Raw genomic sequence first — 15,677 nt, 5'->3', positions numbered from 1 at the left:
TCCCCAGTTTAGTAACCTGCTCTATGTTATTATCACACTTTGTGTTAATACTTCAAAGTAAATATTTTGTGTTATAATCTGTTTGAATTGGTGTCTTTCCCACTGGCTGGAGCTCTTCAAAGGAAGGGATGATGTCGTATCTTGGGTGCCCATTTCTGTACGCACACATACTTGGTACTTACTAAGGTAGTTTGAATGGAATTGAGGGTTCATTAAACAGCCCTATATCCTCCCAGAGCACTTCATTTCATTTGCCTTCTATTAAAGTTCACTCACTGCCCACATTCACTTTTGTCACTATCCCTGATTTCACTCACTTAGGAGCTTAACAATGTTGAATAAATGAATTAGTTTTTATAGCACTATAGAGCTTATAATTGAGACACATATATTTTTAGATTGCAAAATTCTCTGCAAATTTTATTTTACTTTTTATATTATAGCAACATGAGACAGTGATAAAGAACTTCACATTGTGTGCATTTCTTTGGTCACCTTTCAGCATTTGGATGCATTACTCTTCACTTATGATTTTTGTGTGAACCTCTCGGCTCTTCACCCGCAGCTTGTTGACCTGGGACTCAGCGATGTCAGCCCGCTCCTCGGCCTCCTCCAGCTCGTGCTGGAGCTTGCGGAACTTGGAGAGGTTGACATTGGACTGTTCCTCCTGAGGATGAAGGGAAATGCATTTGAGAGTACAAGAAAATTTGACATTTCTGGTTCTTATTGCCTTTGTTACTAGAAGCAGCTACAAGACTTGCTTCATGAATGAGAAAGCAAAAGGTTCTGTCATTTGGTGATGTACTTATTTGGGGGTAGGGCATTTCCACATACTTGCCTCTATAAATGAGTGGGCTTACAACCCCCCTGTTCAGTCTTTCTTACTTAAGTTTCTTCCTAGCAAACTTAAGTGCTATAGTGACCAAAGGGAGATGAACATAGCAGGAATCTGAATCAATCTTGTATCTACAAAACAAACTTTTAAGAGTAGGTACAGTAGGTAGAATTGGGTGCAGAAAAACTTGAGGAACATTTCAGAATTAACAGGATAAGAAAGATAACTGCAGTCAAATTAAAAAGAAATGTCCTGAGATGGATTTATCATAAAATTAAATAAGGCTTGAACTTCAGAGCCCTCACTTGCACAGTCTCTATGAGTGCTGGGAATATAGGACCTCCAGATAGGGGTTAGAGAGTGTTCTAGACAGGGAGGAAATTGGGTTGTAAACAAGAAGCACTTCCATGTGAACATGTCTGGAAATTGCTTAAAGATTTCTCAGAAGAAGTGAACCTGAATCTCAAAGGCTCTAGTAATTCATGGTAAAATTTTGTCATTCTAAATAAATATCTAAACAAACCTAATTCTTTATTCCCAATTTCATGTTCTTTGCCTTAAAGAAAGTCTTTTAAGTTCTCAAAATTTCATGGACCTGAACCTTTCTCTTACTCTGAAGATATACTCACAGCTTCTTCAGCTTGTCTCTTATAAGCTTTAACTTTGGTTTGTAATTTGTCTACCAAGTCCTGCAGCCGGAGAACATTCTTGCGGTCCTCCTCAGTCTGAAATGAAAAAGATACCAAATAGATAGTGTCATGATTTGAAAAGAATTCATTTTATTTTCTTGAAAATATAATTTGGAAAATATGGAAATGTTGGTCACCTGGTAAGTGAGTTCCTTCACTCTTCTCTCATGTTTGCGAAGACCCTTGACTGCCTCCACATTGCGCTTCTGTTCATTTTCAACCTCATTTTCAAGCTCCCTTACCTGAAAAAAAACAAAGGCATTTAATGGTTGGCTGTAACTAGCTGTGCAAACAGGCTGGGAACTGAGTGAAGTGGTGGAAACCCACCCTGGCCTCCAGTTTCTGGATCTGCTTCTTCCCACCCTTCAGGGCCAGCTGCTCAGCCTCATCCAGACGGTGCTGCAGATCCTTCACTGTCTGCTCCAGGTTCTTCTTCATCCGCTCCAGGTGGGCACTGGTGTCCTGCTCCTTCTTCAGCTCCTCAGCCATCATGGCTGCCTAACAATATCAATAAATCAAGAAAATAAGGAAAACTGGTAATGGCAGGTAGCATGCATATATATCAGTAAAACAAATGCTCATCTCACATCAGTGATGGCCTTCTTGGCCTTCTCTTCTGCATTGCGAGCTTCCTGGACAATGTCTTCCATCTCCCCCTGGATTTGGGAAATGTCAGTCTCCAGTTTCTTCTTGGTGTTGATCAGGCTGGTGTTCTGGTTAAAATATCACATTTAGAAATATTAAGTATATGAAAGCAAAATCACAATGCCTGCTGTTCTAATGAAATCACAAACTAATTAATTAAATTAATTAGCATCTCAGTTGACAGTGTATTTTTAAAAGACAGTCACCTCTGAATGTCAAAATTCAGAAAAGCACAAATATTGTTAATGCAAAACATTAAATATTTTAACTTTATCCTCCATGAAACATTATGAATAAATTTTTAGATCGTACTAAGATATGAGCAAGAATTTGATATTCCTTCCTCTATTTTTCACTATTCTCTTATCCTATCTGCTCACCTGGGTGTGCAGCAACTGGACACGCTCACTGGCATCCAGCAGCTCCTGCTCTGCAACTTTCCTGCTCCTCTCTGTCTGCTCCAGAGTGGCCCGCAGCTCCTCGATCTCAGCCTGCAGCAGGTTGGCTCTGCGCTCAACCATGGCCAGCTGCTCCTTCAGGTCCTCCTGGCCCCGGAGAGCATCATCCAGGTGGATCTGTGTGTCCTGTGGCATAAATGAATAATTACTGAGACAACTTGTTCTCGGGGCCTTAGTCACCCCAGTGCCCTAGGACCAACTCCTGAACCCCTTTACCTTGAGAATGCCTTGGGTGTTCCTATAGTTCCTCAGGGCCTCAGCAGCCATGCGGTTGGCATGGTTCAGCTGGATTTCCATTTCATTCAGATCTCCTTCCATCTTCTTCTTGATCCTGATGGCATCATTCCTGCTCCTGATCTCAGCATCCAGGGTGCTCTGCATTGACTCCACAACTCTAATATGGTTTCTCTTCAGCTGGTCAATTTCCTCATCCTTTTCAGCAATTTTCCTGTCAATTTCAGACTTGACTTGGTTCAGCTCCAGCTGGATGCGCAGGATCTTTCCCTCTTCATGTTCAAGTGATGCCTTAATGACAGCAAGAGGTGACATTAGCAGAGAATGAAAGTGTATAGCATTCTTGGAATAGGAATTAGTTCTTAGTTTTGGGCTGCCATTAACACATCGTTATTCCATTGTTATAGAAACTTCTACAACATGTTATTGTTGGTTTTGTTGACTTCTGTCTCCTCAGCCAGGTAGTGCCCCTGAAGGCAAGGTCTTTAACTTCATCTTTGTTTTCTCAGTGTCTAGCAGTCTGTCTGACATACAGTTCTGTTAGTTGTATATGTGGTCAATTTCCCAACCCCATACTCGTATGCAGAGTGAAAATTATTTGTCTTTTCTCTTGATTCACCAGTTCTTGGCATGTGATAGACCCTAATTTTTCTCAAAATTGTTTTCAAGTGTACAATAATGTCTACCTCTGCCTCCTCTAAAGCAGCCTGAAGTTCAGACTTTTCTTGCTCAATTTGCTTCTTTATTTTTTCCAGTTCATGAATACGTTTCCCTCCTTCTGCAATCTGCTCAGTGAGATCAGAAATCTCCTCTGTTGGTGGACAAAAACATACAAATTTGTTCAGTGAGGACAAGCATTCTTTCAACTCTTTTGTTAAAGAAAGGTAAAATGTACTCACGTTGCAAATTCTTATTTTCCCGCTTCAAGGTTTCAAGTTGATCCAAGGATTCCTCATAAGCATTCTTAATCTTGAATAGCTCTGTGCTGAGGGAGCGAGACTCCTTTTGGGAAGCTTCAAGTTCAGCATGAGTTTCTTCATACTTTTGTTTCCATTCTGCCAGGACCTGAGGGGCAAGGAATAGTCAAGAAATTTAGTGGAGAAAGTTTGAGGTAATGAAACCATTTATTCTAGCAACTCTCAAACAGAGTTGAGCTGTCTGGGACTGAAAAATCATTATGAATGAGAACAGCAAGAATCACAGGAACTCCCCACCCCATCAGTGAGACAAGAGCTACTGAGAACAGTCCTCGGATGGTTGGAATAAGGCACACTGAGTAGCAGGCCATTTTTAATCATATGTTGTATGCTGAGGCAGAAACTTCTTTGGAAATTACCTTATCGAAGTTCCTCTGCTTTTTGTCCAGGGCTGCGCAGGCAGCATTAGATCTCTCCACATCGAGCATGAGGTCCTCGACCTCATTCTGGAGCCGCTGCTTTGTCTTCTCAAGGGAGGCACACTTGGCATTCACGGCTTCTACATGCTCCTCAGCATCCTGCAGCCTCTGGGCCAGCTTCTTCCTGGGAAGTGAATTAGAGACAGTAGAAGTGAATAGTCATCAGTGGAACTGGGTGTTCAGAGTGGGTACAAGAGAGTGATTTCCATAGTCAGGCTCCATAATACTCTGCTTTTCAAATTTGTTTTCTAGGTGTAGTTCTGTATTAAATCATTCCCATTCTCCCACCAACCAAATACTGAAAACAACCAAAATTTCAGTATGGCTGTGCTTCATAGTCTGGTTTTAAGGCAATCATGATCAGCCTAAGCCAACACTTTGCCCTTCAGAGTAGCTGGTTCAGTCCTTCTTTAGAGAATGTTAATATCTACCTTGAATTACTGTTATTTATTGTTTTCTGCACTGAATTTTGATATCCAGAGAGTAGAGTCTGTATTTTGCTAATCTTTGTGTATTCTTGTAGGCTGCCATATATATTATCTACTCAGATGTTATCTTTTTTTTTTTTAAGATTTTATTTATTTATTTTTAGAGAGAGGAAGGGAAGGAGGAAGAGAGGGAGAGAAACCCATCAATGTGTGGTTGCCTTTCTAGTGTGCCCCCCACTGGGGACCTGGCCTGCAACCCAGGCATGTGCCCTGACTGGGAATCAAACCAGTGACCCTTTGGTTCTCAGGCTGGCGCTCAGTCCACTGAGCCACAGCTGCCAGGGCAGATGTTATCTTAATTGTATTCAAATAAAGCGTACTTGATTTTGTCTAATTGTTTAATTATATTTGTATTTTCCTAGCTTTTCATAAATTCTTAATAAAAAGCTTTCCCAGATCTACATAAATTTTGCTCTGAGAGTTCTGCTAAGAATCTGTTCTAAGGCATTCACCAAAACACTGTAATTCCAATAATAGGAATGTGCCTTGGCCATAGACTAGCTGACTAAATCTCTCCTTAAACACTCTGTTGAATAAGTAGATCCCTTTCTGTCCAGACTCTCTCTCTTAACAGTTAAGTCTTGAACTTTTGATTTCATTGTATATGTAGTCCATTACTAAACAATTTTATTTTTATTACAGAATTTTATGTCTGTTATAATTTTATTGTCTGTTGCAACATATTCATTCCCCCTCCCTTTTCAATGTAGCCATATTTTCACATCTCAAAAGGAGGAGCTGTACTTTAAAGTCCAATTATTTTTCTCTCCCATATCTATTACCTTGGACCAATATTTTTGTTAGTTGCTGAAAGTGAGGAGAGGCACAAGAAAGTACAATTAATTCTTATTCTATCTGCACCTGTAATAGATAGAATGGTGGCAAAAGTCCCCCCCTTTAAGAACAATCATTCAGCTTCCTCTTGCCTTATATTTTTTCTCTTTCTACTCTCTAGCTTAATGTCTTTCTTGAGACAATCTAGAGTATTTTTCTTGCTTAGTTTTATGTTCATGCATATTTTTCCTAGGTTTTCAAATTTTTTTGGGGGGGGGAGGGGAGAAGTAGACACTTGCCCATTCGTAGTGGTAGCAGAAGCACTTTGTTAACAGAGATACTTCATTTTAACTAAGTTTAGAACATACTTGGCTTCCTCCAGTTCCTCGGTGCGCTGGATGGCATCTGTCTCATACTTTGTCCTCCACTGGGCAACCTCACTGTTGGCCTTGGACATTGCCCTCTGCAGCTCGGCCTTGGCTTCCTGCTCCTCCTCGTACTGTTCCCGCAGCAGGTCACAGTCATGACGGGAGGACTGCAGTGCATGTGCCAGAGCGTTCTTGGCCTGAACCAACCAAAAAGTGTATAATATAAATTTATGTTCTTATCATCAATATTCTTTATGTGTTCAATAGTGTCTCATGCTGTAAAGCTCAGCTGATTGAAAGTATCAGATGGAGAATTTTCACCTTAGACTCCTCTTCTAGCTGTCTCTTTAATTCCTCAATCTGTTGTGTAAATGCTTGTTTGCCTCGGGATAGCTGAGAAACCAGAGCTTCTTTCTCATCGAGCTGTCGTGAAAACTCACCTGTGAAAGATAAAACATGGGTGATATATTTCTGTAGTCTAAATGAAGAATAATTTAAAGGATGAAACAACATTAGAACTCTCTTATTTCATATGATGGAAAGAATAACTGAAGAGCTTTGATGCTGTTGAGAACATGAGTTCTTGCTCTTTAAAAATTTATGAGGTTTCTTTGATATTTTAGGATTTGCATTTTAAAAAAGTTTTTATTGTATTCTTTCCATTACCATTTAGTACCATTATACCCCCATCCCAATGCTAAAGCAATAAAAATTTTCTCAGCCCAGTGAGCTTAATTTTTTCCAGCTATAGCTTATAAATCATTTTTTACCATCTTACAATGAAAATATGAAGGAATAACAAGTCAGTGATAAATGGGTGTACATAGCCCACGAAATTTTTGTTTGATAGGTATATACTGGTTGAGGCTCGCCTTTCCTTCTTCACCTCTCCATGGGATGATCAAATTTATTTACTAACCTGATTCTGTATGTAAACGTGCTCTCTGAGCTGATAATTCATTTATTAAGCGTTGTTGCTCCTCCTCCTTTGTTTTCACTTCACTAAGCTGGTCTTCTAGTGTGCGGCACATTTTCTCAAAGTTTCCCTGTGGTGGGACGTACAAAGCAGTAAGATGATACATTTCTATGTGTAAGTTTGGTATTTGGAGATGTGTAAGTGGTTGTGGAAACAGGGATGAGTTTTAGCTGCCTCAAAGCCCTGTGTGGTGCCTTAGATGTAAAGGCACATAATTTTGCCTGAATAAATGAATAAATGATTGTATAAAGGATATTGGAAATGATTGGAAAACATAAGCATTATTTAGATTCTGCAACATGTTGTAGATATGATTTTTAGACTTCTTTTCTATAATTGCATTCTTTCATAGTATTAGTGACAAAGTTTAAAGTGATTGCTACAGCCCTGGCTGGTGTGGCTCAGTGGATTGAGTGTTGGCCAGTGAACCATAGGGTTATCAGTTCGATGCCCAGTCTCAGGCACATGCCTGAGTTGTAGGCCAGGTCCTCAGTGGGGGTTACACAAGAGGCAATTACACATTGATGTTTCTCTCCCTCTCTTTCTCCCTCCCTTCCCCTCTCTAAAATAAATAAGTAAAATCTTTAAAAAAAATGATCTCTACATATAAATCAAGTAATTCAATATAATGATGTCTATTGAGAATAATTTTAATATTTGAAATAAGATCTAAAGTTAGAAAAGATTGTTGTATATAAACTTGATTATTTTTGAATTGTTGTAAACAATGATGAAAGAGTAACAAGTTAATAAAGACCTTGGCTTTGGTGACAGTCTCCATGTTACTAGCAAGGTCATCAATCTCCATCTTCATCTCACTTTTCTCCTTCTCCAGCTTCTGCTTGACCCTCTGCAGGTTGTCTATCTGCTCCCCAAGTTCAGCCACACTGTCTGCATGCTTCTTCCTCAGGGTGGCTGCTGTGGCTTCGTGCTGCAGGGTGGCCTCCTCCAGGTCCCTGCGCATTTTCTGGAACTCAGCTTCCCTCTTCTTGTTCATCTCAATCTGGGCCGAAGTGGCCCCCCCAGCTTCTTCCAGCCGCTCACTGATCTCCTCCAGTTCCCGGGAGAGGTCAGAGCGCTGCTTCTCTGCTTTGGCCCGAGAGGCCCGCTCTGCCTCAATTTCCTCCTCCAGCTCCTCAATGCGTGCCTGGGAGTGACACACTAACATTAATGTGAATTCATGGCAGTTTTGATTCCTGAAGTGCATAGAAAAGGTGAAATTTATGACTTACCTGTAACTCCTTGATCTTCTTCTGCAGCTGCATTCCAAGGGCCTGTTCATCTTCAATCTTGCTTTGCAGATTGCTCATTTCAAACTCTTTCCTATTAGAAAAACACTTTATGTAAGGCACAGAAATATTAATAGTAATTTCCCCATGACACTTTTGTCTATGTTGCTTACTTTTTCAGCTTTTCATCAAGTTGCTGTTTGTCATTTTCCACATCCATTGTAGATTCTTGAGCCAATTTTAGGTCTCCCTCCAGTTTCCTCTTTGCTCTTTCTAGATCCATCCGGATTTTCTTTTCTTGTTCCAGAGACCCTTCAAGCTAAAAGTTAATGATCCATGAGTACAGTTTCTGGCATGTTACCACCTTTTGTCCCAGGGTGAACTTGTAAACATTAAACTCATATGTAATCAACAAAGTATTTAGATTTTTTGAATTTGACAAATTTGTCCCATCTATTTCATTTCAGTTACTATTTATGTAGTTCAAAAATTCATCATTTAAATGCTGAAATGTACCTTATTACCATATTTTTACAGTAAACTACTAGGGAGACAGCATGTCTTTTCTGTCTCTCCACTGGAATTCATTGTGACCAATGCTTTACCACATGGGATGAACACCATGGCAATATTCCCAAACCGTGACCTTTGTCAAGTCTTCCCTTACTCAGACATTTACAGTGGGTTCTCTACTCAATATCAGGACATGTTTTAAGCCAAATTTATTTTCCACATTTTTAAATTTGAAATCCCCTTAGTCCCTGTGAGAGGAACCTTTGGATCATTATTGCCTCTTTGCTCTTGTTACACTTCCCACTTAGACAACCCTGTCTCTTGTATAGTCTTCCATGGCCTCTCTCCTTTCAAGCCCAGCAAAAGACCCATTTTGTTTATACCGCTTGCCCTTCTGGTCTTCCCCCTAATTCTTTTTACCCATTTTACCCATTACCACTAACTTTCTTTATTGATTTTTTGGACTTATATGTCCATCTTAGTTCTTGTAGCAGGAATAATATCCTATACCATTTACTTATTGGAAGCTCTTGAAAATACTCATTTCATCATAAGAATGGAAACTCATGCTTACTTCATTTGTTAAATTATCTTAAAAATGTTTTACATAATGTTAGGCTTACATCATCCACTTGCTGCTCTAGCTTGATTTTGGCTTTGGTCAGGGTGTTGACTTTGTCCTCTTCTGCCTGCAGGTCATCCAGGGTCTGCTGGTGGGCCTCCTGGAGGGCCTTCTTCTCCTTGGTCAGCTTAGCTATGGTTTCATCCAGGCCTGCCATCTCCTCCGTGAGGTTTTTCACCTTTAGATTTGAAAAAAAGTTGTAGGAATGTTAATGACATCCTGTCATCTTGATAAAAACATGGTACTATTTTAGGACGACATCAGCCCAATTAAAAAGGGAAACTACAAGCTAACCCAGGTGTATGTACCTGAAAAATATGTGAGGTAAAAGTCAAGATAAATAAGTAGAAATGGTAAATACTAAATAGATGACATAATCTTGATAGTATTTTCCCTTCATATTTAATAATTCTATGATAAACTTGCAATTGAAATACATCAGGAACAAGCTAGTATTTGTAAATACTCTAAAATGGAGCACGATTTATACCTTGTTCTCTGTGGCATGTTTCTCCTTTTCAACCTTGGCCAGTGTCAGCTCAAGGTCATCAATGTCTTTCTTCAGCTCTGAACATTCATCCTCCAGTTTCCTCTTCTTGGCTGTCAGCTCAGCATTGATCTCTTCCTCATCCTCAGCTCTCTCAGTCACCTCTTTGATTTTGGCCTCCAGCTGGATTTTTGCTTTGATTAGCTGGTCACATCTTTCCTCTGCATCAGCCAAGCCTTCAGCTTCCTAAAGGGGGGAATGAAATGTTTTCCTTTGTCTAAACTATATCTGCAAACTCATAGTAATTTATTAAAAGGTGGAAATTTCAGTGACTTAGCCAGTTTGGTCAACACATATGCCAACTACCTTGTCAACTTTCAAAAATCAAAAGGACAAAAAATATTAGTATATACTGATTAAATATAGTGAAAAAATCTTCCAAATATCTATATCTGGAAGGTTAAATCAGAAAAATAAGCCTTTTGGCAAAATCTGTACCTCTGCCACTTTGGAAATTCACTTATTCAATCTAGGACTCAGTTTCCTTACATTTGAGGGTGTTCAATTTAAACTTTTTTCCTCTACTGGTGGAAACAACCTAACTTCTGTATTTTATTTATAAAAAATTAACTAAAAGCATTATAATTCAAGAGAAAGTTATATAAAGAAAGGAAAGTGTCTGCAGATATTTTTGTGACTTTGCTCACTGATCATCAAACTATGTGTGAATGCACACATGAACATAGGCAGCATAATTTGTGACTTTGCATCTATTACTTCTTTAGGTCTGAATCCTGATAGTTTTGAAAGGTAAACAATTACAACAAATGTTTTGGTGGAAAGCATTTATTAACATAAAAAATTATCCTATCAAGTCAGATAGTAATAGAATGATAAAATGTGGCTGAAGTATGCAATATATGATACTCACAGATTGAACTTGGAGTTGTAGGTCGTTTTTCTCTTGCATCAGAGTTACCATTTTCTCTTCAAGTTCTTTCCTTTTTGCCTCTGATTTAGCCAGGTCTTCTTTGGTCTTCTCAAATTCTTCTTTCATGTTGGCCATCTCCTTCTCTGTCTCTGCACTCTTGAGGAGGGGCTTGATTTTGAAATACAGCTTCATCCAGGGCCAGTGCTTCACATTCATGAAAGCACGGACATTGTACTGGATACAGAAGATAGACTCTCTGTAGGAAAGAAATAAAGATGCAAATGAAAGAGAATGTGGAAAGTGATCATTCCTCAACAAATGTAATGACTGCATTGGATTCAATTATTAAAATGTGGAGAAAAAGGACTTGTACTTGGTCCCTCACCTCCTTTCCATCATCTTCCTGAACTCCACCCTCATAAGGTACCCTCTGCACACGGCTTGAGTGCGTGTGATGAGTTGAGCCAGCTTATCATCTCGCATCTCCTCTAGAGTTCCCAACAGTCCAGCTTTAAAGAAAACCTTGCAAAAGAACAAGTTAAATGTGTTATTTTTATTCAAATTCAAAGGAGTTGAATTTATGACAGAAATTCGTGTTGGTGGTACCTTAGTATGACCAAATTTGTACTGGGTGTGGTCAATGTCAATGGACCCTAGAAGTTTCTCAGAAGCTTTCTTGCTGTCAATGAACTGACCTTCTGGAATGGCACTTGCATTTAGAACCTTGTATCTGTCAGAATAAACAAAATATTAAAATGTGGTTTTGGGGATGCTGGGAAGATGGCAACGGAGTAAGATGGAGCTGATACTAGCTCCTGTACTCATGGGTGAAAATCCTGGCAGATCTATAGAGAAACAGCACAATAAACCATTGGTTACCCAGCATTTATGAAATTAAAAGACCAGAGATTGTGACTGACGCTGAAACACCAGACAGCGGCAGAGTCACCTACTGGAGCTGGGTCTCACGCAGCCCCTGTGCTGCCACCAGAGCAACAGGCCTGGGAGCCGGGGAGTCAGGTACGGGTGCCGGACATTCCAAGCCCCTGTGATGGTCCTGGGAGACAGAGGAGTCAGGAACCGGAGCGGGGACATTCTCGGCTCTTGTGCCGATGCCATAGCTACTGGCCTGGGCAACGGAAGGGTCAGTTGCACGAGCTGGGACACCAAAGGCCCCTGTGACGCCACCATAGAGACAGGCCTGGACCCTGAGGAGCCAGCTACAGGAGCTGGGACGTTCTCAGATCCTGTGCCGCTGCCATAGCGACAGGACTGGACGCCGGGGAGTCAGGTACGGAAGCCGGGACTCTCCAAATGCCTGAGAAAGCCCTGGGCGGCAGAGGAGCCCTCTACGGGAACTGGGACGTTCTCAGCCCCTGTGCTGCTGCCATAGCGACGGGACTGGACACTGGGGAATCAGGTACGGGAGTTGGGACATTCTAAGCTTCTGTGCCACTGCCATAGAGACAGGACTAGACGCTGGGGAGTCAGGTACGGAAACCGGGACACTCCAAACCCCTGTGACAGCCCTGGGCGGCAGAGAGAGCCAGATACGGGAGCCGGGACATTCCCAGCCTCTGTGCTGCTGCGGCAGTAATGGGCCTGGGTGCTTGAGGAGGCGGCTACTAGAGCCGGGACATTCAGCGTTGGTAGGCGACCAACGCAGGGACCAGCGCGAGAACCAGCGTGAGTGTAGGTGGAGATGAAGAACATCAAGAAAATTCAAGGAGTCTGCACCACTGAACTTCACAAGGATCATACCACAGAAGTTTACACCATAAAACCAGTGTTTCAGAACAGATCAATTTTGGAAGCAGAGACTAACAAGAAGAGTCTCAAAAAATGGGAAGACAAAGAAACAATCCCCAAATGAAAGAAAAAGCAGAAACTTCAGAAAGAATGTTAGATGAAATAGAGGCTAATCAACTATCAGACAGTGAATTCAAAGAACTGGTTATTATGAAGTTCAAAGAGCTCACAGTGAACTACCACAAACTACAGGGGAACTATAATGATCTCTCTGCAAACTACAGCAACATCAAAAAGGAAATGGAAACTATCAGCAAGAGACAAGAGGAAATGAAGAATACAATTTCAGAATTGAAGTACACAGTAGAAAGTTTCCAAAGTAGGATAGATGAAGCAGAGGATAGGATTAGTGAGTTGGAGGACAAGGTAGAGAGCATCTCACAGAAAGAGCAAGAAAATGAAAAGAGGCTCAGAAAAAATGAAGAGGGATTAAGAGAAATGCAAGACAATATGAAACATAATAATATCCGAATAATAGGAATACCAGAAGGAGAAGAAGAAGAAGAACAAGGGATAAAAAACATATTTGAACGAGTAATGAGAGAAAATTTCCCTAATTTTTTTTAATTAAAATAACCTTTTTATTGAGGTGTATTTTTAATTTCCCTAATTTGATGAGAGAAAGTCACACAAATCCAGGAATCACACAGAGTCCCAGTCAAGAGGAACCCAAGGAGGCCCACTATAAGACACATTATCATCAAAATGGCAAAATTACAAGACAAAGAGAGAATCTTAAAGGCAGCAAGTGAGAAAAAAGAAATAACATGCAAGGGAGCCCCAATAAGGTTAGCTACTGACTTCTCAATGGAAACACTTCAAGCAAGAAGAGAATGGCAAGAAATATTCCAAGTAATGAGAACCAGAGGTCTACAACCAAGGCTACTTTACCCAGCAAGGCTCTCAATCAAGATAGATGGCCAAATAAAGAGCTTCCAAGACAAAAGAAGTCTAAAAGAATATGCCTCCACCAAACCAGCTCTACAAGAAATACTAAAAGGACTGCTTTAAGGGAATGAAGGATAAGAGGGAGAGAGAGGAACACAGGTACAAAAATGGCAATGAATAAGTACCTATCAATAATACCTTAAATGTAAATGGATTAAATTCTCCAATCAAAAGACACAGAATAGCTCAATGGATAAGAAAGCATGACCCACACATATGCTCCCTACAAGAGACCCACCTCAGGACAAAAGACCATCACAGACTAAAAGTGAAAGGCTGGAAACAAGTTTTCCAAGCAAACGGACAAGAAAAAAAGCTGGGGTAGCAATTCTCATATCAGACAAAATAGACTTCAAAAAAAATGGCCATAAAGAGAGACCCAGAAGGTCACTTCATTATACTCAAGGGAAGAATCCACCAAGAAGACATTAACATTGTAAACATATATGCACCAAACATAGGGGCACCCAAATATATCAAGAAAATCTTAGAGGACTTCAAGAAAGATATTGACAGCAACACAATTATAGTGGGGGATTTTAACACCCCACTATCAAAAATGGACAGATCTTCCAAACAAATTATCAACAAAGATATTGTGGCCTTAAAAGACACCCTAGATGAAATGGACTTAACTGATATATATAGAGCCCTTCATCCCAAAGAAGCTAAATACACATTCTTTTCAAATGCACATGGAACATTTTCAAAGATAGACCACATGATAGGACACAAAATTAGCCTCAAAAAATTCAAGAAAACTGAAATCATACCAAGCATCTTCTCTGACCACAAGGGACTGAAATTAGAAACCAACCCCAAAGAAAAAAACCCAAAGCACCCAAAAACGTGGAGACTGAATGGTATGCTATTAAACAACGAATGGGTCAAGAATGAAATTAGGGAAGAAATCAAAACATTTCTGGAAACAAATGAAAATGATCTCACAACAACCCAAAACTTATGGGACACAGCGAAGGCAGTCCTGAGAGGGAAGTTTAGAGCAATACAGGCCTACCTAAAGAAAATAGAAACATTTCAAACAAACAGCCTAACCCTATGCCTGCAAGAACTCAAGGAACAACAACAAAGACAGCCCAGAGCAAGCAGAAGGAAGGAAATAACCAAGATCAGAGCAGAATTAAATGACATAGAAACTAAAAGCACAATTCTAAGGATCAATGAATCCAGGAGTTGGTTCTTTGAGAAGATAAACAAAATAGACAAGCCTTTAAGTAGGCTCATCAAGAAAAGAAGAGAGAAGACACAAATAAACACAATCAGAAATGAAAGAGGAGAGATTACAAGTGACACCAGAGAAATAGAAGGGATTGTAAGTAATTACTATGAAGAACTGTATGCCAAGAAATTTGAGAACCTAGGGGAAATGGACACATTTCTAGAAAAATACAATCTTCCAAAACTCAGTGAAAAAGAAGCAGAAAATCTAAACACACCAATAACAGCAAAAGAAATTGAAGCAGTCATCAAAAAACTCCCATCACACAAAAGCCCCGGACCAGATGGTTCCACAGGAGAATTCTACAAAGCATTTAAGGAAGAGCTAACCCCTATTCTCCACAGACTATTCCAAAAAATCCAAAAAGATGGAAAACTCCCAAATTCTTTTTATGAAACCAGCATCATCTTAATTCCAAAACCAGATAGAGACACAACAAAGAAAGAAAACTTCAGGCCAATATCGCTGATGAACATAGATGCTAAAATCCTCAACAAAATATTGGCAAATCGCATCCAACAATATATCAAAAAGATCATACACCATGATCAAGTGGGATTCATCCCAGGGATGCAAGGATGGTTCAATATTCGCAAATCAGTAAATGTAATACATCACATAAACAAAAGCAAAGACAAAAATCACATGATCATATCAATAGATGCGGAAAAAGCTTTTGATAAGGTACAACACCCATTTATGATAAAAACACTCAGCAAAGTGGGAATACAGGGAGCATTTCTCAAAATAATAAAGGCCATATATGAGAGACCTACAGCCAACATCATACTCAATGGGAAAAAACTAAAAGCTTTTCCACTAAGATCAGGAACAAGACAAGGTTGTCCACTTTCACCTCTCCTATTCAATATAGTATTGGAAGTTTTAGCCACAGCGATCAGGCAAGAAAAGGAAATAAAAGGCATCCAAATAGGAAAGGAGGAAGCAAAACTGTCACTGTTTGCAGATGACATGATAGTGTACATGGAAAATCCTATAGACTCTACCCAAAACCTGCTCAAACTAATTAATGAG

At 40.0% G+C, this 15,677-nt stretch overlaps 1 protein-coding gene across 1 annotated transcript in view; it reads right to left on the bottom strand.

The window, feature by feature from the left end:
- Nucleotides 1–389: 389 nt before the first annotated feature.
- LOC119056595 (myosin-4) overlaps nucleotides 390–15,677 on the bottom strand; it is a 39,198-nt gene continuing 23,910 nt past the window's right edge. The window contains exons 20-40 of the mRNA XM_053672694.1: nucleotides 11,252–11,375; nucleotides 11,031–11,167; nucleotides 10,646–10,901; nucleotides 9,718–9,960; nucleotides 9,229–9,405; nucleotides 8,266–8,411; nucleotides 8,096–8,186; nucleotides 7,621–8,010; nucleotides 6,807–6,933; nucleotides 6,209–6,327; nucleotides 5,888–6,084; nucleotides 4,198–4,381; nucleotides 3,761–3,926; nucleotides 3,548–3,672; nucleotides 2,844–3,152; nucleotides 2,550–2,753; nucleotides 2,112–2,237; nucleotides 1,852–2,022; nucleotides 1,662–1,766; nucleotides 1,465–1,560; nucleotides 390–667 (exon numbers count right to left, since the gene is read on the bottom strand). Coding sequence (XP_053528669.1) covers nucleotides 515–667; nucleotides 1,465–1,560; nucleotides 1,662–1,766; nucleotides 1,852–2,022; nucleotides 2,112–2,237; nucleotides 2,550–2,753; nucleotides 2,844–3,152; nucleotides 3,548–3,672; nucleotides 3,761–3,926; nucleotides 4,198–4,381; nucleotides 5,888–6,084; nucleotides 6,209–6,327; nucleotides 6,807–6,933; nucleotides 7,621–8,010; nucleotides 8,096–8,186; nucleotides 8,266–8,411; nucleotides 9,229–9,405; nucleotides 9,718–9,960; nucleotides 10,646–10,901; nucleotides 11,031–11,167; nucleotides 11,252–11,375 — 3,646 coding nt within the window. The 3' untranslated portion in view covers nucleotides 390–514. The remainder of the gene's footprint in view (nucleotides 668–1,464; nucleotides 1,561–1,661; nucleotides 1,767–1,851; nucleotides 2,023–2,111; nucleotides 2,238–2,549; nucleotides 2,754–2,843; nucleotides 3,153–3,547; nucleotides 3,673–3,760; nucleotides 3,927–4,197; nucleotides 4,382–5,887; nucleotides 6,085–6,208; nucleotides 6,328–6,806; nucleotides 6,934–7,620; nucleotides 8,011–8,095; nucleotides 8,187–8,265; nucleotides 8,412–9,228; nucleotides 9,406–9,717; nucleotides 9,961–10,645; nucleotides 10,902–11,030; nucleotides 11,168–11,251; nucleotides 11,376–15,677) is intronic.

This window comes from Artibeus jamaicensis, unplaced genomic scaffold, assembly GCF_021234435.1.
Source record: "Artibeus jamaicensis isolate MK-2021 breed Jamaican fruit bat unplaced genomic scaffold, CSHL_Jam_final contig_781, whole genome shotgun sequence".
In the NCBI taxonomy this organism is placed as follows: Eukaryota; Metazoa; Chordata; class Mammalia; order Chiroptera; family Phyllostomidae; genus Artibeus; species Artibeus jamaicensis.
This window is presented reverse-complemented; position numbering and strand designations above follow the sequence as displayed.